We start from the raw sequence: 25,027 nt of genomic DNA, 5'->3' as shown, positions 1-25,027 counted from the left end.
AGAAGAAAGGGAAGCAGGCTGTCCAGATGAGACCTGATAGGCTGTGCTCAGATGGTGGGGGAGGAGGACCCCTTCTGTCAGAGAGATAGGGGGGAATAGGGTGAAAGAGGGAGGGAATGGGTAGGGAACAGGAAGATACAAGTGAAGGGATAACAATCAGGGTGTAATTTAAATAAATTATTAAAGAAAAGAGAAAGAATTTTCCTTTAGCCATTTCCTAAAAATTGCATATGTTTTGTGTTGAGAGACATCAGTAAAGTGTCCCTTAAGCCCGTTGTTGCATATCCCACCGTGTTTTCTGCAGTCCGAGTCCGATGAGCAAGAGAAGAGTGCATACCAGGAGTATGACAGTGACAGTGACGTTCCTGAAGAGCTGAAGCGGGATTACGTGGATGAGCAGACAGGTGACGCTCCTGTCAAGAGGTGACTGACGCTAGGCTGGGTGGCTCTTATGCTCCGTTGAAGGCTAAGAGAAAACAAAATTTAATTTAAAAAACTGAAATATACCACCAACTAATATACATTTAAAAGGATTTTCTGGAAGACGCACGCATGTAGGACTTCCCCATAATAGTGAAATTTCAGGATAAATAATAACTCAAGCCAAGCCTCACCCGGTTGTTTCACAAATCAGTTTCCTTGATGGCATTTGCCTGCTATTGTGTCATAAATATTAGTTGACTCTACTTGGCTAAACTGGCTTAAATATAGCTTTCTTTGATTTATACAGCATATTTGACATTCTAAAAATTAGTCTGAAATTTGCTCATTCAGTCAGTGGTTTTGTGGTTCCTTTTTTCCCCACATAGCACTTTCACTCACAGGTGCTAATCTATTACTCTCTTTTCACATATAGTCATTGCACAGAAGAATAAGTTTCAGTATGACATTTTGATGCATATTTATCATTGAAATTGATTTTTATAGCAAGACTCTAATTTCTAAACTTTTTTGTTTTATTGAGTACTGCATTTCCGTCATTTCCAGGCTGTCCTCTTTTCTCTCCAACTCTTCTCATCTCCTCTCTACTTCCTCTCAAATTTGTGACCTCTTCCCTAATTATAGCTATAAACATTGAATACACACACACACACACACACACACACACACACTCACACTCACACTCACGGGATTAGATAACCTGTCAGCGGCTTGTTCCTGAAACAGACTGATTTCCCTCTTAGCAGTCACTAGTTGCCTATAGCTTTTCATCTAGCAGATGAAAATCTAGAAGATTTTCTCCATCCGTGTTGCATTTCATTGGGGTGGGTGGCTTAGTGGGTAAAGGTACTAGTCGCCAAGCATGCTGACCTGAGTTTGAGCACCAGGTTCCTCGTGGAAGAAAGGAGCCAGCTCCTGTCAGTTGTCCTTTGACCTCCACCTGCACCTTTGCACTCATACCACCCCACCCCACCCCACCCCTAAAAATATACAGTTAAAAGAATATTAAAACAAAACACTATCACAAGCCAATCTCCATTCAAACCTTGAAACTTTATCATCTCATGCAAATATTAAGCCTAATCAAAGAGATTCCAGCTTAGAGCTTAGTAAGTGCAATGATCTAGTAAGAACAGTGTCTCCTCTAATTTTACAGTCTTGGAGTTTGTATTTGATTTTCTATTAAAGTTTCCTGCTAGTAACTAAGTTTTGTTTATGATAAACTTTACTCTTCAAAACTATGATAATTTGATTAAGAATTTTTGTCACCTTTATCCAGTTAAATGGGCCTGTTTGTTTTTTTTTTTCTAAAGTGAATTCATGTTAGATACTTTCAGTTAATACACACACACATTTAAATGATATATTTAAGTATATTGTAAACTTAGTTAATGCTTGATTAACTTAGATCCCCAACTGATGTAATTCTCTCCTTAATAGAGAACAATCCATATATTCGTAAGCATATTGATTGGGAAGGTTTGATTTTATTGGATTTTGCATATATAAGATATTAACAAATCTTTGAGCTGAATGGGATGGTTTTGTTGAGTTCATGGTGTTTTTCTGGTTTAGGTTTTTATTGGCTTGCCTTTGCCTTAGAAACCTCTGTGCTTCTCAGGCTTGGTGCTTTTGCTGACCTGGTCTGTGCTTGCCTCTGGTCCCGGCTCTTTCCTCTGCCTTCATGTTGTATGTGGCAGCATAGCGGAGTTCTGTTCATCTCTCAGTACACTGTTTTCTCTGCCTGTTATGTAATGGATTCTCTTTCTCCACACCCTTTTCTAAATATTTTCACTTATTTCTGAGAATCTCACCTGTGTATTTCTATCATGTCTGTCCTCTACTCCTGTTGTCTTTCTAACAGGGTCCTTCCATATAAGCTCTGCTTCTCTTTATATCTGTATTACCTGTTACCCTATTCACTGTCTTTGCACAGCCTTTCAATTCCAATTCGAGAAAACATTTTAATACGTTTCTGAAATCCATAGATTTGATACATTTATGCCTAGGTGAAAAACTTCTGTAGGAAACCCTGTGTCAGAACTGTCGCAGATCTTAGAGTACCTGCCACTCCCATGGCCCAGGCCTAGTGCACAGCTCAGCCTCTCACATCAGACACATGACAAGAGCAGCCCAGCTTCCCAGGGCGCGCTGCAAGCACACCAACAGAGTAGAAGGCACTAGGACTCTGAATGCTCATCAACTGCAGTAATGGAGAGGAGCCCAGGTCCCAGAACCTCAGAGGACTCACTCCATCAGATAGTCCAAGGAATCAAAAAATTAACAATGCCAGGAACTTAGAGAGCAACACAATAAATGCCCGTGTAATGTCCAAGAAAACAGGTGCAAGCGGAAGAAAATCACAAAGACTATTTGGGATTTGAAAACAAAATTCAAACAGTCATAGGGGAGGGGAATAATGGGAAAATGCGGGGTGGGGGGGGAGGAATGGGAGGATACAAGGGATGGGATAAACATTGAAATGTAACAAGAATAAATTAAAAAAGAAACATTAAAAAAAAAGAAAGAAAGAAAACAAAATTCAGTAAAGAGATAAAAATGTTGACAGGAACTCAAGGTAAAGTCTTCAGAATGCCGAAATACGTTTCTAGACCTTCATTTCTTGATGATTTCTCCTTCCTCTGGACTGTGAGTTCATTTATGCGTAGGATTTCAGTAGATAATTTGTGAGTGAGAGCTAGATGGTAAACTGAGTAATTTACCGGTTTGTTAGTCTGCAGTCTAAAGGCGCTTCTTTGTTTTCCATGTGAAGTGTTTCACGGGACACCCTTAAGAGCAGGAAGAAATCGGACTATAGTTTAAATAAAGTGAACGCACCTATCCTAACAAACACAACATTGAACGTAATAAGGCTTGTTGGTGAGTAGCCGGACCTTTCTTTCTATTTTTTAAAATTATGTCAGTTATATAACTTTGTTTCAGTTACTGAATTATTTTTACTTAAGTTTCTTTGTGCGACTGCTGCTTGTTTGCTGCAGTGGCGGACTGAGGAGTCGTACACGTCAGTGCCTCTCATCCTGTGATGCTCCAAACAGTCCACAGATAGTTGTGTCAGTCTCACTGTCTCAGTTAGCTACTCATTAAGTATTGTGTCTTCTAATTCTTCTGCAGCATTCCAGCTGACTGAGTTAGAGGTCTGTGTACAGGGCGATAGTGCCAATTTCACAGCACAGTGTTTCTCAGTTTAATTGCCTCACAGAACTCCCCAGCCTTCCCGTCAGATAAGCAGAGGGGGTAGTGACTGTCTGCTGTTCTCGGGTCTCACTGAGGAGCTGTTTCCATTGTAGGAAGCGTCTCATTTCAGATGAGACCTTCAGATGGTCTCACCGAAGGCAACCGGGAACAAATGCCATCCCAACACACAGCTCCAAGGGCGATGTCGGTGTCTAATGTTGGTTTTTCAACGTCTTGCCTTCCTTCAGCCTTTATATTTCACAAATTGCTCCATCCATTTGAGATGAAAGTTAGAGAGGTTCTCTCACAGGGCTGTCTCCACCAACCAGGGATGACAGCACTGGCTGCAAGGATGTCCGTGTTCTGTTTGTGAAGATGCCTTTTCCCTGCTGCCTTGTCGGAGTGACTGCAGATCTGATGAAATGCTCTGTTATCTAGGATTACTTCTAAATGTCATTAATGAAGATGATAAAATGTACAAAATGCCTTAGTCCTACTTTCTTTAGAGAAAAACATGCAAAGGTCATACTGAGATGAAAAGAAAAGGTATACATTGTCCTGCCCCAGAAAAAAGACAGATTTCAAAAAGCTATTCTGTGGCTAATTATTGTCAGGATAATTAGCTTTGCTTTTGTCCAGGAGAGGAACAGAAAATGGCATGAAGAATGCTTTTGAATTTCCAGCATCGGAACTGGAAGGGTCCTGAGAGGTCGTCTGCTATGAGGCCCACAAAAAGAGATTGCCTGTCAGTGGTGCCCCGCATAGGTGGCGCTGCCGGGACCCAGAGTCAGCCAAAGCGTAGGATACCCCAAGGCTGCTTGTTCTGCTACTTGACTGATACACCTTCTGAAACCCCTTTCCCATGCTGAACCCGAGTCTTCTCCTAATTCTGCTTGTTAGAATTAGTCTGCCTAAAAGATAAAGCACATTTCTGTGTTTTCTGTCCTCCAGCTTTTCCGTGGTCACTTTTCAGACACGTGACGGTAGTTTTCTGTTTGTCCTTTCCCCGTGCTTCCCTCTCCAGCCCACCTAACCCTCACGTCTATGCTCTGCAGTGATAGGTACTCTAAATCTTGTGGGAACCTTGTCCTCTTTCTTAGCATCATTTGGGCTTTGAAGTTTTTGAGTTTGAATATACTGCGTGAGATAGTTTGTCTGTTTTGCTGAATGCGTTAAATTAGAGGCAGCGGCGATGCCTTTAGCCTCAGGGCAGTCTGGAGCAGTGCTGCGCTCAAGACGGAGAGTGAGGACCCACGTGATGCAGCCGCCACATCATAGAAGTGGTCTCTCTTAACCTTACTGAGCTCAGGTGACTAGAGGAGTCATATTGCTGTTTATTTTAAATGTTTTAATACATTAAAGCAAAATAAGGAAGGAGGTTGTTACATTTCCTTCTGTTAAATCCAAGCACCAAACATAACTCTTAACTCCTGGGTGTAGGGAATTTGAGGAAGGAATGTAGTCTTCTGTGTCTATTAGAATGAATCCCTTGCCATCTATTGCCCCACCCCCACCTCCCAGGGCGTGCCTTTCTAGTCTTTTTGTGCATATACATAAAGAAGAATTTGAGGAGAGCCACTCAAGACCAGGGCAGAAGGTGGGGGTGGGGGGTCTTTACTAAATGCTTGAGGAGTATGCACTGGCAACTGTAGTGGTGCTTCTCCTTGTGTGAATAAGAGAAACAAGTTAGTAGGGCCCCTGTGTCAGAGGTTGGACAGATTTCCCACGGATACGTCGGAGTAATGGCAGAACATTCTGTGTGAGCAGAAAGGTGTGTGTTCCCGTGAGAAGCTTAATTTAGGGGGCCTGTCTGTCTCCTGGGGACTTGGAGTTGTTTACTTGATATTTAAAGCTTTGCTCATTCCTCATGTGTCTGTTGGTAAGTGATATTTGTCTTTTAATTATGAGGGGAAACTCATTCTGATCATATGTTCCAAAAAGGACATTGGATTCTCTCAAAGGAAGCAGTGACAGGTGTACGTTACTGGTTACTGGCACTTTGAGGGCATTGAGCGTATCATATGTGACGTGATAAGTAGTTCTGGTCTTCGGCACATGATTTCACAGGGCTAAGGCTGAAAGACACGGGCGTTGCTTTCATTGTACAGTTGTCTCTTGCTCAATATACTCAGGTTTCTCAATTTTGCTGTGTGTATGTGATGTTGTGAAAAAATCCTTTTATCGGGTATGTTGTATATACCTTATTGAAGTTAAATATTGTTGAAGAAATTATTTTAAGTGGAATTGTCTGGAACATGGAGTGTGTGTTTATACAGTTATCTGCAGAAGAGTAAAGAAATTTGATAAGAATTGGACAAGCAAGCAATACAGTATAAGAGTAGGGAAACACAGTAGTAGGAGCTTTGAATGCTGCCTTGTAGAACATTCTAAAATATTATAATTCCTACCAAGTACTAGAAATGCAACTCATGTGGTAAGAATGTAATAGTTCACTATTTAAATATTTTAATATAACATTCCTATTACCTTTCAATAAGAAGAGAGTTGCGAAATTTATTTTTTTTTTCTAATTCATCTTTGGGTTTTTTTTTTTTTTTCTTTTAGGAAAGTACATGCAGATGATGAACATTCTTAAGCCAATCGCCTTTGACGTTATCCACTTCATGTCTCAGCTATTTGATTATTACTTGTATGCAATATATACCTTTTTTGGTCGGAATGATTCAGTAAGTCAACTTTTAGAAGAAAAAATATCTCTTAAAATGTATTCATTTCCTCAACTGTAAAGTTTTTGATTCTGTATAAGTGGATCACACTGTTTTGAGAATCATCCATCAGATAGGAAACTTGTTATCAGACGTCTGACTAATTGTGTTGTTTATATATTAATTTTAAGCTTTGATAAGATTGAACATATTGCATATTGTTCAGATCTTTGGCAGAAAAAGTAAAATTGCTTTTTCTAACCTTGATGATATTTTGGCAATGAAAATGTACCGGTTTCTTTATGCAAACCTAGACCCATGTGCAATGAGTGCATAGTAACTGAGACAACTTTTTAAACATTGGCTCACAGCCTCAGCAGATAATGACAGATATTTATTGAGTAATTAGTTTTGTTGACTGAACCATCTGCCTTCTTCAGAATGATTTCCTATCCCTCCTTTTGTGTTTCAAGCTTTCACCGAGTTTTTCTCTTTCTGTTCCAATGTTAGTGCCTCATCTCCTGCTGTAAAGATTTTCACAGCCTGCCTATGTTTGGGACCCCCAATCCATAGGAATAACTTTCCTAATGCTGTATTTTTAATATGTAAATTTTAATGTATACCCACATCATTTCTATTGATATTTATATCTTTGCTATGATCACAAGTATAACAAAGGCATGATCCTTTAGTAGACGTTCTAATGACCCAAGTGTCTAATTCTGGAATATTCTATGGAAAGAATGCCAGAGACAAAATATAAACAAATTTTTGTCCCAGAATTTGTTACTTTCAAGTGTGTACTAAACATCATTCAGAATTTAGAAATTGGTGGCTAGATAAACAAGTCCACAGTTAAGAATGTTTCCTCACAAAAGGGTTCAGACAGATGATGTTCAGGGTAATGATGCCAGATGGACACTTGGCTCTTCATGTCTGGACCACTAAGCATATCCTAGTAGTTTTTGAAGACTTCAGTAATACAGAGGGTGTAATCTACTGGTAGTGTAATTGCTTTGGAAATTAGTAACAGTAAGATGGCTAGAAAACTCCAGGTATTTGGAAATTAAATGACATCCTTCCAAATGAGTGGTTCAAAGAAGAGATCAGAAGAGAGTTAGAAAATGCATTGAGCTAAATGTGATGATGAAAGCACAACATACTGGATGTGGTGGTGCGTCTCAGCCAGGCTCTGAAGGGAGTGTCCAGACTTAAATGCTGTCAGGGAAAAAGAATGAAAAAGGAAAAAAAAGTGCCACTTAAACCCAAAAAGAGCAGAAATTGATGGCATGTAAGAGGACAGAAGTCCATGAAGCCAGAAGCTTGTTCTTTTTTTTTTTAAAGTGAGCGTTAAGTGTTTTTTGTTTTTGTTTTTTTAAAGATTTATTTATTTATTAAGTATACAGTATTGTCTGCTTGTAGACCAGATGAGGGCATCAGGTCACATTATAGATGGTTCTGATCCACCATGTGGTTGCTGGGAATTGAACTCAGGACCTTCGGAAGAGCAGGCGGTGCTCTTAACCACTGAGCCATCTCTCCAGCCCCGAAGCTTGTTCTTATAACATGTGAAACTTGATAAAACGCTAACTGTACTGCCAGGGGTAGGGAGGTGGAAAGAAATACGCAGTTCATGACATGGGACAACCAGAATTCATGTGCTTTCCTTGTAGGAAAGAAAAAGACATAGCTAGATTAGAAAATGTCATGGCAGTAATTTATAAGATTGTAATTAGAGTCCTTATGTGACCCAGAGATTTCACTTTTAGATCTTTACCCAAGAAAATGAGAATGAAGGTATTGGTCAGACAACCATGAGAGATCCAGACGGGTCCTCAGATGTTTAGTTAGAAGTTATGTCATGTCCACACTGTAAATAGAAATAAGCAGCACAAAATGCCGACAGTGTCAACCACGTATGGATCCTCAAGGCATGCTGTTTTAAAAAGCCAACACGAATATAATTCACTATGATTGTGTTTGTGTGAGAGTTTAGGAAACCACAAGGTGCAGTGGTACAGGAATGGGGAGGATAAGTGCATAAGGCACAGTGGCATTTTCCAGGGAGAGAACTCTGCTCCAAGCTGAGTGCTGTTGATTGAAGGTCACAGCCGATACTGAACGTCACATACTTAGAGTCAGTTGACTTTGTTTCATATAAATTATAAAAGTATGTATAGCCCAGAGAAGTAAATTAGCTCATGCTTTCCCACACAGTGCACCACATGTCTGCTTTAGTTTGCGCCTTCTCATCCTTGCATCTTGGGTGGGAGGAAAGTAAGAGTAAAGGCGTTCATGCTTGTGCATGTGTCAGCTCACACAGTCACACACTCATGCTTGTGCATGTGTCAGCTCACACAGTCACACACTCATGCTTGTGCATGTGTCTGCTCACACAGTCACACACTCATGCTTGTGCATATGTCTGCTCACACAGTCACACACTCATGCTTGTGCATGTGTCTGCTCACACAGTCACTCATGCTTGTGCATGTGTCAGCTCACACAGTCACACACTCATGCTTGTGCATGTGTCTGCTCACACAGTCACACACTCATTCTTTCTACGGCCATGTTTGCTATAGTTGCTACTAATAACATTTTAAGTTTCTTGGGTCTCGGAGGATAGTTTAACTTTTCTCCGAGTACCTGTATGTACTTACTACCACAGCTCAGCTAATTTAGTTTCATCAATTGAATTGTGCAACTTTCCCATGCATTTACACACGCCAGCTTCCTCCATCCCGTGCTATGTGGTGGCTTGTGTGAATGCTTTGACTTTAGTTTGTCATGAGCAGAATTGAGTGCAGTGAAATGTCTGATAGGCCTAAGAGAAGATTTTATTTCAAGCAACAATACACTTTGTTTAATTCATGTATGGAAAAAAGACTAGCAACATTTCATTTTTTTCCACTTAAATATAAACACAGCAGATAATGTATACCAAAGTGAAGCATCTGGAAGAATCTAAAATGTCTCCTGGTGCTTCACATGCTCCTGAGATGTTACTTTGATCTTCGAGGGCACATGGATAGTTTGTTCTTTCCTTTGGGGCTAAGATTTGACTTTGGTTTTGTTGTTTGTTTGTTTTGTTTTGTTTTTCTTTTTGATGTGTTGGCATTTTAAAATGCTATTTGGAGACCTACAAAAGCTAAGCATCTGTGCTAGTAAGCATATTACTACTCAGGTGCTCTGCCGCACACCTGCACAGCTGTGTGACGTGGTTCTCTTTACTTGCAGTTGGAATCAACAGGACTTGGCCTTAGTAGTAGCAGACTAAGAACAACTCTAAACAGAATACAAGAAAGCCTTATTGACTTGGTAAGTAATGACTTATGTGAAACACATCGTTGTTAAGCCAACTGTATATAAATGTGCATCTATATACCTGTGAAGAGTCTGAGCCCCTTAGTGTTATACCAAGTTCAGTAAGAACTTGTTGCTAATAGTCTGACAGGTCTCTCTGATTGGCTGCATGAAGATCTGTATTCAGGGAGTGTCTGACATCACTTTATAATCACTTTGAAATTCAAGAGCAAAGTATGGGCGTGGTTTGCTTTGTAGCAGGAACTCCTGGGTCTTGACTGGTATATCAAATGATAAAATGCATGGTTTAAGATTGTATAGCAATGTAAAGGTGATCCTCTGGTTTTTAGGTCAGGATAACATTGAGAACTTAAGTGTTTGTCTTCTGATTGGTCACTGTGGTGAGATGTTGCTTGCCAAGACATCTGTCTGCCTCTGCGTTGACATAAGCTTCTCTGAATTTTCCTTTATTCCTTTAACTTACCCAAAACAAACATTCATTATCCTATTTTACATAATGTTTACATTGCATGCATACTTCTGTTATTAAAATTTGTATAAAGCAATGACATTCATCTTTTAAGGAATAATGCCTGGGTGTGGTAATACTTGCCTCTGGTCCCTGTCCTTGGGAGGCTAAGTGAGGAAGTGAGAGTTCAGGGCCACTTTGCCCACTCTGACAGTTTTCCATGTTTGTCTTGGGATAGCTTTGACCAACAGATCTCATTCTATGTAGATCTTAGTTCTCAATTGAAGTCTTTCTTGTTTCTGACAAGATGCCTCAAGAACACTGGGTTGATTGTCATCATTAAAATTACTCTGGCGTCTTTCTCTCACTCCTGCCAGTTACTAGACTATGACTGTCAAACTTAAGGCATGGATTATGCTTTAGGTCTTTCCACAAGACATATAATAAGACTGCACGACCAGGTAAACAATGGGCCCACGTTCCTTCTTCTGTGAACACACTCCCCCTTATCATCCTCACACTAAAATGCCCGACAGTTGCCTGGCTTTTTGGCGATAACTGGAGGAAATTATGTTTTTAAGTGGTGGATTTGTCAAATATACAGCTGTGTGTTCAAAAGTACTGTGCCTTCCTTTTTTCTTTCCTATCTTTTGGCACTTTTTTTTCCTTAAACATGTCCCAGTTTTAAGTGTTATTTTTATGTTCTCTGGAATCAGAAAATTGACTGGTCTGTGAAAACCGTCAAGCTGCCATTTTTCCTTCAGTTTGTAAGGACTGCCTGTGCCAGCTCTGTCCAGTTGCTGCTTTAGGATAACACTCCCTGCAATTCAATCAGAGTTTTGAAAACTATTTCCATTTGTTTCTGGAAGTTTGTTTGTTTTGTTTTTCTTGTTAGTTTCTGTATTTTTGCACAGATAAGCCTTGATTGATTGTTTCAGAAAAGTCTTGTTTACTGTTTAATATACTTTGATCTAAGAGTGTTTTTAAGTTAGCAGATAAACTCTAATTTGTTTCTATGGTGACAGAAAATGTGATGGGGTCACTACGTTGCTTGAATAGGCAAATAATAAATAGGCCAATCAACTCAGAACTAAGTGGAAATACGTTTCCTCACATGTCAATAAAAACCTTAGACTTTTTCATAGTTTTATGTTCTCTGTACACATCTTCTGTTTTTCACTTTTAAGTTTAAAAAGGCAAATGGAACCATTTTGATCCTTTAAAATGCTACCTGAAATAATTTATCATAAAAATTTTCTTTAAAATTTAGAAAATGTGTTTTCCACATCAAGGGGAAGCTACTGTTGCTGATCCAGTGCCAGAAAAAAAGTCTCTACTCTTCTGTTTGGTGACTGTCTTAGTGACGGCTCTGTTGCTGTGAAGAGACACCATTTCCAAGGCAGCTCTTATGAGAGAAAACATTTAATTGAGGCTGTCTTAGAGTTTGTGGACCTAGCCTGTTGTCTTCACAGCAGGGGTGTGCTGGAGAAGAACCTGAGCCACAAGGCTGGGGAGGCAGAGAGCGACAGAGAGACAGACACTGGGCTTTTGAAACCTCAAAGCCTACCCCAGTGACACATTTCATCCAACAAGGCCACCCTCCCCGCCTTGTCCTTCTAATCCTAGCAAAAGGTCCACTCCCTAGCATTCACATACGAGCCTATGAGAACCATTCTTATTCAAACCACCGCAGAGATGATAACTAAATTGCTTAAAACCTTTGGATAGTATTTATATGAGACGGGGCCTTTCTGTGCAGCCCAGGCTAGCCTCAGACTAGTCATTTCCTGCTTCAGCCTCTTAAAGCTGAGATTTCAGGTATACACCACCATACCCAACTTGAACATATGCTTATCTAAAAAAGCATTTTCAATTGCCCAGAAAAATCTGTTGATTTAAATTCTCTTTATAGCGGTAGAACAGTGGCAACAAAAGGCTATAAAGCATTACTCCTGCCATGATTAGAGAGATTACATTTCTCATCTGTCTTCAGAGGGTCCCATGCTCCTCCCATGAGGCTGCTGTTAGCTGAGCCACAGCACTTCTGCACCAGGGCTTGATAAGCACTCCACTTACTCATGTCAGCCTGACTCTGTGTGTGTGTGTGTGTGTGTGTGTGTGTGTGTGTGTGTGTGTGTGTTTGTGTGTGTGTCTAGCTCACTGAAGTGTATTTTACATGTAAACTTAGTATAAGCAAATAATTGCCAGAAAAGTTGATGCCTGACAGGCCAGTCATGGAGCAAATGAAGACACTAGCATAAAACCCTTGGGCAGCAGATTCAATGCTCTCTGAATGTGTTTGTGGCAGAGCTTTGTACCTAAAGGGTGGGACCAACACATTTGTGTGGAAGGGACCAAGCAAGTAGTTAGGCAAGTGCTTTAGCCCCGCCCTCCAGTGTTTCAGCCCCTCCCTCCAGTGCTTTAGCCCCTCCCCCCAGTGCTTTGCCATTGTTCACTTATGCAGCATATGCTCTACTAAACTCTTCTTCAGTATATCTCTCCTGGAAACTTTTTAAAAAATGGAAAAAATACATGTTATTGTCAAGTCATTGCTAAAAAAGATATATAAATCAGACAAAGATTATCATTGATTAATACCTAATTATTGTTAGGTATTATTTTGAGCCAGAGAGTTCTTCTTAATGCAGTTGTAAATGAAAGTATCTTTTTTTGACATCGAGTGTAGTGACTAGTTAGGTCTCTACTCTGAGGACAGTATTCTTAGCAGCAATTTTTCATGATAGCCTCACAAAGGGAAGCTTGTCCACCCAGATGTAACACTATTCAGGTATCTTGGTCTCCAGCTATGTCAAGTTGCCAGTTGAGTACTCATTAGCTAAGACCTCAAGACACTTTCCCCTTCCCTAGATTGCTTATAATACGAGGTATATTTCTGTGACCTTTGGCAATGTGTGTACCTTAAACCCTGCTTACCCTTTGCCTGGCACCTGAGTAAGAAGAGGACTTCTAGTGCGCGTGGTGTCTGGTGAAAGGGAAAAGGATTTGAAACGAGTTTTCCTGACCATGGATGAGCTGTGTCAGGGCTGCTGCCTAGGCAGCTGTTGATCTGATTCTGTATCTGTCTCCTGGACAGTGCCAAGGAGCACAGCATATCTGTGGACGTCTCTCACCTAGATTCACACGGACCATCTTTGTCTTCATAAGTATCTGACCCAGACATATGCAGTGCTCTTAGCTTTGTTTATAACTGCATTCTAGTCCTGCCTTCTTGAGATTACATCAGACTGCCTTGGTTAAGTTTCGATTGTGAAATAACTAATCAAACCGTACATTGCTATTTCATCAGTAATTCTCAAGGATCAGACCCTCACCTTCCAGGTTTTGAGAGACATTGCTGTCAGTAAATGACAGCTGTCAGTTAATGAAGATTTTCTGTGTATATGGTGGCATGCTGTATATTTTAAGTTAGTATAGAAAGGAAAATTCCAGTAGTTGCAAAGTAGAAAAGCAATAAAGAAGGGCTGAAGCTAAGTGTGTATCAGTGTGTGCCTGGGCCTGTGGTTGTGCTCACCGTGTGTGGTTCCACTGTTTATTACTACTGGACTTCTGTTTCTTTCCAGGAGGTTTCAGCTGATCCTACTGCCACACTCACAGCAGCAGAAGAAAGAAAGGAGAAGGTACCCAGCCCACACCTCAATCAGCTAGTGATTTTGTCATCTGGGGATACATTGTATGGGTTGGCAGAGAGAGTGGTAGCCACAGAATCCTTGTAAGTTGTTTAAAACAGTTGCTTTGCCATAAATATTTAAGGAAAAATTGTGAAAAGTAAGCATTGTGTAATTATACTAATTACTATATAATACTCTCCTCCTAAACACCACTTACGCATTGTTGTAAAGTATGTTAGCATAGATTACTAACTGATATTTTTAGTTGCATGGTTCCATGTTTCTGTGTCTCTGTGTGTGTGTATGTGTGCATGTGCGCGCGCATGTGTGTGTGTCTACACTCATGTGAATGGGAGAGCTCGTGTTTATGCAGGTGCATGTCTTTGTATATATGAGGGGCAGAGAACTACCTTGGGTGTCATTCCTCTGATGCTGTCCCCTTGGGTTTTGAGACAGGGTCTCTCATTGGCCATGGCCCAGTCTGGTAGACTGTGTAAAGAATGAGTCCTGGGGATCCACAAGGGTTGGGATTACAGTGTGCCACCACCCTGGCTTTTATGGTTGGCTTTAGTTACATGAATGAAAGTAAGGCAGTGTGTTAAGATTTGCTAGGTAACAAGATGATCCCTGTTAAGTCAGACTGTAAAAGGTGGATGCTATATTTCTTCTTCTTGGTTAGCCAGAGAATCCATGGTAACTGTAGTCCATTGTAACTGTTACGTAGAATTCACTTTGGGTATCAGCAAGAATGCTTCTTGATCTTTCCCAACCTCCCCCCAAATTAATTCAATGAAAGCATATAACCTGGTCTGTAAGGTGCAGCCCAGTATAAGGTAAATATTCCCCCGTACATAACAGAAGTCTAAGAAAAGCCATATTCAGTAGCAGTGCATCTACAGGCAGTAGTTCGGGTGCACTTACCCACTGCTTCTCCTGAATATATGTGCCTGCCACTCCCAAGCCTGCGCTCCTTGTTTGTTAGGAATGCTGGGTTACTTATGGCAAGTATCCCTTTTGAATTTTGGAGTTCGAATCTTTTGTATATTGAATGGAATCTTTAAAAAGAAATCCTCTAAAAGACAAACCATGGACTGGAGAGTTGGTGTAGTAATTAGAGTGCTTGCAGCTTTTGCAGAGGGCCCCGGCTCAATTCCCAGCATTGACATAGCTCACAGTCATATATGACCCTAGACCCAGGAAGTCGATGCTCTCTTTCGACCTTAGTAGGCACCAGGCATGCACATGCAGGCAGAACACTCACATTTATAATAAATAAATATTTTTTAAAAGAAGTCCTGTGATCTTAGTTGGATTTGTTTGTTTTTAGTATTACCCAGGCTCATGTCTTTCATGTGAAGGGTCGTAACTCCACACCTGGAGCCTGATTACGCCCCTCGACGTGACTGTTGATGTAACTGATGAAGGCGCACCCACCGCTGTGCGGCACTAGGGAAACTTGTCCAGTCCACAGTACAAAGTCACTAAAGTGAAAGCAGTTTGTAGTTGTTTTCTGATCTTAACAGATTTATTACACAGGAATAACAACAGGTTCTAAACTCTGTCGTTTGTTTATGCCATGGTTATTTATCTCTTTAGAGTGTTCTTGGCTGAGCAGTTTGAGTTCCTTCAGCCACATTTGGATGCTGTGATGCCTGCAGCCAAAAAGCCCTTTCTCCAGCAGTTCTACTCTCAGGTCAGAGATGTCTCGTCTGTCATTTCAGCTGTGAGAACGGTGCAGCTGCCACTGTTATTTCAGCTGCTTGTTAGTTTATCACTAGAGGTCAGGTTCCAGGAGAGCTGTATAAAATGCTCTTCTATTTGATTGTGGCGTCCTATGTTAAACAACTTACTGAACATTACAAGTTTGGAAAGAGACAGACAGACCCAGGCGCACCAGTTGGAGCAGTATGTATAATAGCATTAGAAGTGCTTTGAAGATGAGTGGCAGGACATCTAACCCAGACCGGACCGGAGGAGCGTGGTCTGAGTTCCAGAAGGCTGTCTGGGGGAAGTGTCTAAAACTGGACCCAGCTGTAGCGAGCAGGCTGCGGAAACAGTGAGAAGAAAGCATGGTGCATGTGAATCTGTAAGGAAAGGCAATACAAAGTACTGTCAGCCTGCAATTAGACTGGAATTAGACCTTCCAGGAAGGTTGGAATGTTTGAAAGAGGTGTGGCTTCGGAAGGACTCTTTAGAGGCAGGTGAAGAATGTTAAATGACACTCCTAGGGCCAGGTGGGGGTCAGTCCAAGGCTGGTGGTGAGAATGGAGTCCCAAGATAAGGTAGGAGGAGGAGAGGTGGGGGAAGTGGAAACAGGGCCTTTGCCCCATGTTAAAATACTTTCTTAATTGGAATCTCCAATTGCATACCGTTATATTTCCTTATGTGCATCATACTAGAAAAGGACAAATTATTCTCATTGGGCGTGGCATTTGTAGAAATAATTGTTTTTGGTTTTGTGGAACATTTCAGACAGTCTCAACTGCCAGCGAACTACGGAAACCCATTTACTGGATTGTGGCTGGAAAAGCTATCGATTACGAGCAGATGCTTCTCCTCATGACTAATGTGAAATGGGATGTCAAAGAGATCATGTCACAGCACAACATGTATGTGGATGCACTGCTGAAGGCAAGTGCCCTGGGAATTGTCTTTGCTAATGATTTCTTTTTAAAGAGATGTGTGACTCTAAAATAGGCGACTGCACGTAGTTACCACTCATTCCTGGGGTGGGGTGAATTGATGTATGGGGACCTAAAATTTGCGCTTGTTTTGATCTGTGATACCTACAGATTCATGGTTTGTTTTTGTTTTTGTGTTTTCTTTCCTCCCTAGTTTCTAACATTGAATCAGTTTGATTATTGCATGCTGTAGCTGCCTTCCTGAAAGAACCCCAGTAGCCACAGCTCTAACCCAAGATGGTATTTCTATTTAACTAGTCATCTCTAGTATTGACAGGGTCATGCTCCTCACTCCAGTGGTGTTTTCTATACAGCTCATTACTTTTACAAGGTCTTCTCTAATCAGCTGTTTGTGTGCGATGCCTGCTTTTGTAAGTTGCATAAAATGACCACAGTTCACCCTTTTCATTTGTGTGTCAGGCCATACTTATGACCACCACACCGGACCTGATAAAATCGGCCAGTGTGGTTGCTAATTAAGGAACTTATGTAGCTTGAGAAATATCTGTCCTAGAGACAGGAGCCCACAGATGAGCTGAGCAGTATCTGTTGGTATGCAATGCTGTGAACAGAATGAACCAGCCAGAAAGAGAAGGAGTGCTGGCGTGTGGGTGAGAGAGGAGTGCCGCTCGGGTACTCTGTTCACAGGAGTCTAATTGTGAAAGTTAGGAAAGGTACCATGTGGAGTAGCTACTAAAGGAGAATCTGGGAAAAGGAAAACGACTTTCAGAAAGATTTCTTTCTCATTTCTGTCAACGTAGAGAAATAGACTTGTAAAGTCCTGGTTTGAATCTCATTTATTACCATTCTTGGTAGGCTGGGATACCTGAGAACCAGTAGAGCCGTAGATTAGAACATAAGTTAGGTAGAGTTGATCTGCAGTGCCCTTCTGTAGTGCTGTCAGGCTGTCTCTAGACTCAAAGGCTGTACTTAGTGGTGTCCTAGAGTATCCGTGAAGCTCTCAGTCAGGGGTGACAAAGTATAAGTCTTCTGTTTTTGCTGTCCTGGAACTGAGAGATGTTTTGTCTTCTGAGATATCAATTGTTGCTTTTAACTTGGAATGTAAAAATTAAGTGCAATTTATAAATAATGATACCTCCTCACTTCAAAACAATATATTTTTATTTTTTTATGACGTTTTCCTATTTTATTGTGATAATACTCAAGGTAGGCGGTTTTTTGTTTGTTTATTTTTGTTCTGTTTTGTTTGTCAGAATTCAGATGTCTAGAAAATCCACTGTTGAGGCTCAGACAGAATTGCTATGTAGGCTGGCCTGATTTTCCATAGATCTCATCTTCCTGTTTGCCTGTTGATGTGATGAAAAGGGGCGGGCAGGTGGCCTGAGCCTCTTTTATAAAAGCACCAATCCCCAGGCATGTGGCCTCTGTCCTTGTGACCTAGTTACTTTCCAAAGACTCCACATTGAACACTGTCATCCTAGATGTTGAGATTTCAGAAGATGAGCTTGAAGCAACAAACCTTTGGGACCATAGCTCATGCCAACCGTCAGGCACATGGATAAAGGGAAAAGTCTTCTATGCTCACGGTACAGCTCTAAAAGGAACCCCGGGCTTTCACATTTTAATTCCTTGAAAAATTATTATTTTAAAGAAGAGCCAATATCACTTAGATTGTTAATTTTAATGCATCATTTTTTTTAGTGGTCCAAGGCCTTCTTTAAGGTTAAGGGCTAATGATCAGTTATGTTCCATTCTTTGTGTTCCTCTCCTGAGTTAAAACTGGGTGAAAGCAAAGCCTGCTGTTGCTCTCAAGTAGTCCTGAGTAAAGTGCAGTGCTCATGAACTTGACAACAAATAGTAAGTTTGTGTGTGGAGCCTATAACTTTCTAAAGTAAAATATTAATGAAAATTACCAAACTATGACTTGAAATCCAATGCAGTTTACTGTAGCAAATGCATGAATAAATACCGTAGGCGATGCTGCTGCTCACTGGGAGCCCTGAAATGAGACCACTGATGGAGAGCAATTACTTATTTTAGCTTTGATTTCAAAAAGTGAGCTTAGTGAGTTGGAGGCACATTTCTTAAAAAAAAAAAAAATAATAATAATTAAAAGCAATGAACTGTTAAAAATAAATCAGCAAGGAAAACTGTGATTTGGGAAGTAGCCGAAGAGCAGGGTGCAGTGCAGTTAGCTGTCATCAGGGCAGCTAGCCTGGGCTGAAGTGGCCTTTCCTCTTCTGTCTCGTTAGGACCTGTGATTGCGTGTTGGCCCCCAACTTGCTAAACATCTTGTCACTCTCTGTTCAGGAAACTAGAGAGAAATACCATCTTAATTAACCCTTCTAAATGTATGTGAATTATATTGTGAGGGAAGCGCTGGCAGTCTTCCTTTTGCTTGTGAGCATTTGTAACAGTAGTTGAAAGAGACCATCCACTCAAGGTGAACTACTTCCTGCTGCTGGGAAGTCTCTCGTGTTCCCCAAGTTAGTTCTTTGTTTTCATTTTAAATATACTCTTGTTGTGAAAGTTAAGACAATAAAAATGCTTAGTTTTCTGTAGCTGATAGAACGTATCTCATGGTTGTTTTTCTTCATACTAAAATTTTGTGACTAGGGCCTAACTTTCTAATTGTTTTGTTTCTAATAGTGTATTTATTGTCAAGTAATGTTTTTTGTTTTTGTTTGTTTGTTTGTTTGTTTTCTCCTTCATTTGGTTAAAATCTACAACTTTGGAAGTTTTAAATATTTTTACTGTGGGAAAATACTCTGGCATTAAAATTATAGCCATGACTTTTATCCTTCTTAGGAATTTGAACAGTTTAACAAACGGTTAACTGAAGTTTCTAAGAAAGTTCGGATACCCTTGCCTGTATCAAATATACTTTGGGAACATTGTATACGGTTAGCTAACAGGACCATTGTGGAAGGGTAAGTTTCATGAGAGGGTTAACTGTTTCTTAAGTTATAATATAATATATAAATGACATATGATTACTAATGGACAGAAAGCACAGATAGAGATCAAGAGTGGATATGCTTGATGTCAAGTTTGAAAGAGCCATAGATCTGTCTCCTGTGGCTTATTTCATTGATACTGATATTGAACCAAGATAGCGTATGAATGGGGAATACAGAGCCATTAGATTATCTGAAAGTAAGACTAATAATTATTACCTGATATGCTTTATGGGGATGCTTAACATTCATTGGACACAGAGCCTAAGATTTCACAGATTTTAATGACAAATCCTGACTTGCTTAAGTTTGTAATTGTTACTGGGAAATCTTGGGTCAGCAAGTCCAGACCTAAAGACAGTGAGTGACTTGTTCAGGTCTACAGTGTTCAGATGCAGAGAAGGCTTCTGACCTCCTGAGCTCCATGGCAAAGTCAGTCTTCAGATCACCTGTGTCACAGTGCACCCCGGTCTTCATCTCCCATAGACTCTGCCAGTCTGTCCATGGTAGCTTTCCCACGTACTTGACACTGCCCTTACTCTGGCCACATCATCTGACACAAAGGAGAAAATGGGCCCAAGAAGCAAACATCTACTTCAGAGACCATGTGCCCACTGAATTTTATATCATCACTCATTTGATTTTTCTTAACTTTTTCTTTGTTAAGAAAAGAATGCCTTACAGGGTGAAAGGAGAGAGGGAGGAACAGGAGGACGCAAGTGATAGGATGACAATTGAGTTGTAATCTGAATAAATTAATTAAATTAAAAATATGCCTTAGGCCGGGCAGTGGTGGCATACACCTTTATTTACAGCCAGCACTCAGGAGGTAGAGTCAGGCGGATCTCTGAGTTCAAGGCCAGCCAGGGCTACACAGAGAAGTCCTGTCTTGAAAGACCAAAAAGAGAATTCCTTAGAAAGTGGGAAAGCGATGTGTATGAACTATTAAAAGACCAGTGCTATATGTAAGATGGCCATGTGACCAGCTCAGCTTAGTAGTGTTGAAAGTAAATTTGCTTAAATAAAAATTGATAAATAAGTTGTTAACTTTCTACATTAAACCACTTTTATCTTAAATACACACAGACACACACGCGCACGCGCGCACACACACACACACACACAAAGCCTATTGATTACTAAATAAATATTAGTTGTGATTTTTCTGGTCAATTTCTTTAAGGAAATGGCTCACTTTCTAACATTGAATACATCACTGACTTAAGAGTAGTAAAATATTGTTCTGTGGGGTTAATATATCTATTATTATTAGGGATCTACCTTAAAACCCAATATTTCAGTAGTGAGGTGTATCAGAATATGTCCATGAATTATTTTGTTATGGAAAATATGTACAACGTTGATGGAAGAAATATTTCATTTGTTCCTTTTTCATTGAGTTGCTACAATATGGAAATATTTTCTAATGTAAGTATGACTTTGGAATATTTGAGTATATTTATATAAATAAATAAATAATACCTGATGGAGTATACCTTTCTTACAGACAACTGTGTTAGCTGAATTCAGAAACTGTAGTCCGTAGAGAAAGAAGAACTTTTGAGCTGTTTATTTTCTTGGTTTTGCAAGTGAGGAAAGTGAAGGGATAAAGAGACACATTAGGGAATAGCTCGAGCACAGCCATCCTGGGACACAAGGCCCCTGGACTGTTCGTATCATCTCATTACCTGTTGCCTCACTGTTGTGTCTCTTAGATACGCCAACGTCAAGAAGTGCAGTAATGAGGGTCGTGCCTTAATGCAGTTGGATTTTCAACAATTTTTAATGAAACTTGAAAAGCTAACCGATATTAGACCCATTCCTGATAAAGAATTTGTGGAAACATACATCAAAGCCTACTACTTAACTGAGAATGACATGGAGCGCTGGATCAAAGAGCACAGGGTGAGAGCAGGCGTGGTGTGGGCTCTTTTCCGTTGTGCTGGTAACTCAGAATATAGTTTCACCGTGTTCACACTATCTGTCTTTGGCCTCATCAGACCCTTTGAGCTCCGTTGAGCTGTGTCCTAGAATCAGAACATGGGCTGGGATTTTCCTGTGCTGCATGATGGGAAGAGGCTGAGCATGGTTTATATCAAAATCAGTAGATTGTAGTAGCACTGAATTGATTACTAAGCTGTAGAGCCTACATTTTGTACTCTTAAACAGAGCAACGGTAGCATCCTCCTCATGGTGGCCTGGAGGGATGATTCAGAGATGCTTAGAACTTGTGGCTACACTTCTGCCAAGCATAAGAGTTTACATTTCATATAGATATGATTGCTTTTCTTCTGCTACTTAGACTTCTGAATTTTTGCGGCTTAATTGAACACAAACACATCAACATTTTCGGCAGAGAGCACTTCTCTCTGACCCTTGGGTCATTTGTCTGGATAGACAGTTTGTGAGGAATCTCAAGGAAAATGTGCAGAGTATTAAAGTCACTTGCAACCAAGCAGGAGCATCGCAAGTTGAGGAGCAGCCTTGGCCTCATAGTGAGTTTAGGGCCAGCTTGGGCTACATGAAACTCTGTCTCAAGCAGAACAAAATAAAGCAACCAAACTAAACTAAAAAAAAAAAAAAAAATCACTTATAACTCCAGTGTTCACTTGGCCACTAAATATGGGTAAAAGATGAGAGTAGTTTTCTATTTCATTTAGGTAAGTTAACATTTGTATTTAACTTATTATTATTATTATTATTATTATTATTATTATTATTATTATTATTTAGTTTTAACATGTTAAAAAGGAGAAATAATTTAGTATGATGTTTGTAAATGTCTTGAGTTTGTTGGAAGCAAGTTGAAATGTACATGCTGTTTTTAAGGACTTTATGATAAACAAGACAGAATTGAGAAAAAATTGACCACTCTTTTCCGCACTGCATTTGAGATCCGGAGTCCTATATGCAGACGGAGTGCTGAGTGGTCAGTTATTAGCAGAGGAAGCTGCCAGCTCGGGACTGCTGTGAGGACATAGAGCACAGCGGGAGAGACAGCACGCTCGTAGTGTCTATTCCACTTGATGCAAAACCCATGCCCCTTTTAAGATTTCTTTCTTTCTTTCTTTTTTAATACAGGAACTAAACATTTTAGCCTGACAGTTTAGAAACTAACTGGATCGTTAAAGCTCTTTTTAAATTCCTCATATTATGACTGTTAGGCAGTTAGTCAAATGGAGACTGAATATCTTTCACTATCCAGCGCTCTCTGGTTCATGTGTTTCAACAATGCATTGGTAGGGTAGGCACGGCGGGTCCAAGGAAAGGCTGGCATACTGGCATTTGTTGCTATTGTTGTTGTTCGTTTGTTTTTAAATTTGTAGTCAGTGACATTTCCCAAAAAAGAGCAAGGAATTTCCTGCAGGTTCTTTCCAGCCTAAAAGCAGGAGTTGTCTAGAACAACTCCTCATCTGAGCAAGTCCAGTGCCCAGGATGATGGACACTGCGTGCTGACGAGACAGAGGAATTGCTTTGCCGTGTAGTGACAGGTGCCACCAAATGACACCATTTGCTGAGGGTTTAGAATGGCCTCTTACTCATGCTTTAGGTAAAAGGTGCTCTCTGTAACAGTGCCACCTTGAGGGCAGGCATCTTCCTGTGCTCCTCTAAGGTGACGGTACACCGCTGTTCTTCCTCACCTTAACTCCTGTTGTCCAGAAGAAAAGCCGTCTGCAGCATTTCCAAGGAACCTTCTATGCCCGTCTTACTCAAACTAGAGAGATTTGGGCACTGAAAAATATTTAGTCTTCATTTTAATACTTGCCTAATAGTTATGAAGAATTTAAAAAGAGTAACTTTGGGCTAGAGAGATGGCTCAGCAGTTCAGAGCACTTACTACTCCTGTAGAGTTGACTCCCGCATTGCCAAGGTGTCTCATAAACATCTGTGACTCAGGTCCAGGGAGTCGAGCCCCCCCTTCTGACCTCTGCAGACACCAGGCACATGTGTAGTACATGTACATACATGAAGGCAAAATATTCATACACATAAAAATAAAATAAGTCTTTTTAACTCATTTAGGGTGTCTTTCTGATTCATTGTCTTCTTGTTTTCATGTGCTAAAGGAATCATTGTTCCTTTGCAGATTCTAACTAAAATATAAAATACAGAATGCACTTTAAAATTTGAAGTAGCAATGTATTTTGATAACTTAAAAACAGACTATCTCAGAAACAAGTACAAAGTATGTGACCTTTAAAATGATGAGCAGCACATGTATTACATCGTCACATTAGCAGATTCTGTTGCTGCCTGCCTCCCGTGTATTTGCCTCTAGTGCCTTACCTGTATGGCACAGTAGCCGTTTGCCTTTTATGCTCCATCTGTAAGTTCCACTGTTCTGGTTTACAGTGCTCAGCCACCCGCTGGCATCGGATATCTGCCCGTTCCTCTGTTGTGTTAATCAGACACATCAATTTTAGCGCATTGGGTGTTAACTTTGGATTTTCTTTCTTTGGGCAGGAATATTCAACGAAGCAGTTGACCAACCTGGTGAATGTTTGCCTGGGATCTCATATCAATAAGAAAGCGAGACAGAAGCTCCTAGCAGCTATAGATGATATAGACAGACCTAAAAGATAATGAGCAGAGCTCATCCTCAGAGGCACTGATCTCCTCTCAGTCGACATGACATGGAAGGCAGTTGTTCATGCACTCCTGACAATTCTCTGTGAAGAAAACTTCGAGCATGTCCTTTTGAACTGGAAAATAGAAAATACTTAAGTGCGTGTGGTGTTCTCAAGTGACTTTTATATGCTCCAGTCTCTTCAAATTTTGTTCCTAATTGTTGTAATCTTTTCCTGAAATTATCTTATTGTCATAATTATCACTACATAGCTCCAGTTATACGTTTTACAAAAGATGTATTATAAATACACAGTTGGAAGGAATGGTGGCTAATGTGTCTATGAATAATTTTCGGAGGGTAATTTAATAACGTGAGGATGAATGTACAGTATTTCCCAATTATGAGCTTTGCATGAGAATTTTAAAAAATGTAAGTAAAATAGTTGGATAAATCAATATGTTCTCTGTTTTGAACTGTTAAACCTCTGTCAGGGTTAATTTGGTTATAACTGTGATCATAAATGATGAAATTTAATAAATGTTATACTCTAAAATAATCAGCTATGTGATACTACATTTGATATTTCTACCTGACAGGACAATTTCAGGAAATAATAATATAATTTTTTTAGTGTGTTCTCAGCTTAGTTCTCTTATGCCCTGAAACACCTAGTGGTGTGTCATCCCATTGCATGTGCTTTACCACTGCCTGAGTAGCATATCGAATAACTATTACGAATTTCCTTCTTTTTATAAAAATATAATATACATGCTTTGCTGTCTTTGAATTCGACTTTTAGGACAACAAAACCTGGGTTGGATGGCTGAAGGTGGAGATGTTGTTAGTTGTGTTAAGTATGGGTTGCGCGTATGTCTTCCTTAAGTATTTGCCCTGTCACCCAGGCGTGAGCTCTGTGAGTGTTAGCAGTGCAGACTTCAGAACCCAGCTGACTACTCTGTGGTGCTGCTCGGAGATTTCCCCCCGAAATCAAGCACAATACACCGAGAAACCTGTCGGTGTTGTAGTTGTGTGTTCTTTCTGACCCAGGGTTGCAGGTTATCTAAGCTGAATGGTGTGTGTGGTCAGAGGTTACTGTGTAAGGTCTGTGGCACCGGTGGCCCCAGCACACCCAGGAACCTCATCAGAAACTGG

The 25,027-nt window shown here is 40.3% G+C and overlaps 1 protein-coding gene across 1 annotated transcript in view; it reads left to right on the top strand.

The window, feature by feature from the left end:
• Positions 1-24,214, top strand: part of Vps50 (VPS50 subunit of EARP/GARPII complex) — an 88,018-nt gene extending 63,804 nt beyond the window's left edge. Inside the window, exons 19-28 of the mRNA XM_051151984.1 lie at positions 305-423; positions 3,215-3,321; positions 6,202-6,323; positions 9,543-9,623; positions 13,659-13,807; positions 15,303-15,399; positions 16,179-16,337; positions 19,157-19,278; positions 21,021-21,210; positions 23,770-24,214. Of these exons, the coding sequence (XP_051007941.1) occupies positions 305-423; positions 3,215-3,321; positions 6,202-6,323; positions 9,543-9,623; positions 13,659-13,807; positions 15,303-15,399; positions 16,179-16,337; positions 19,157-19,278; positions 21,021-21,210; positions 23,770-23,889 (1,266 nt within the window). The 3' untranslated portion in view covers positions 23,890-24,214. The remainder of the gene's footprint in view (positions 1-304; positions 424-3,214; positions 3,322-6,201; positions 6,324-9,542; positions 9,624-13,658; positions 13,808-15,302; positions 15,400-16,178; positions 16,338-19,156; positions 19,279-21,020; positions 21,211-23,769) is intronic.
• The last annotated feature ends 813 nt before the right edge of the window (positions 24,215-25,027 follow it).

Source organism: Acomys russatus, chromosome 10 (assembly GCF_903995435.1).
Source record: "Acomys russatus chromosome 10, mAcoRus1.1, whole genome shotgun sequence".
NCBI classification, from domain to species: Eukaryota; Metazoa; Chordata; class Mammalia; order Rodentia; family Muridae; genus Acomys; species Acomys russatus.
This window is presented reverse-complemented; position numbering and strand designations above follow the sequence as displayed.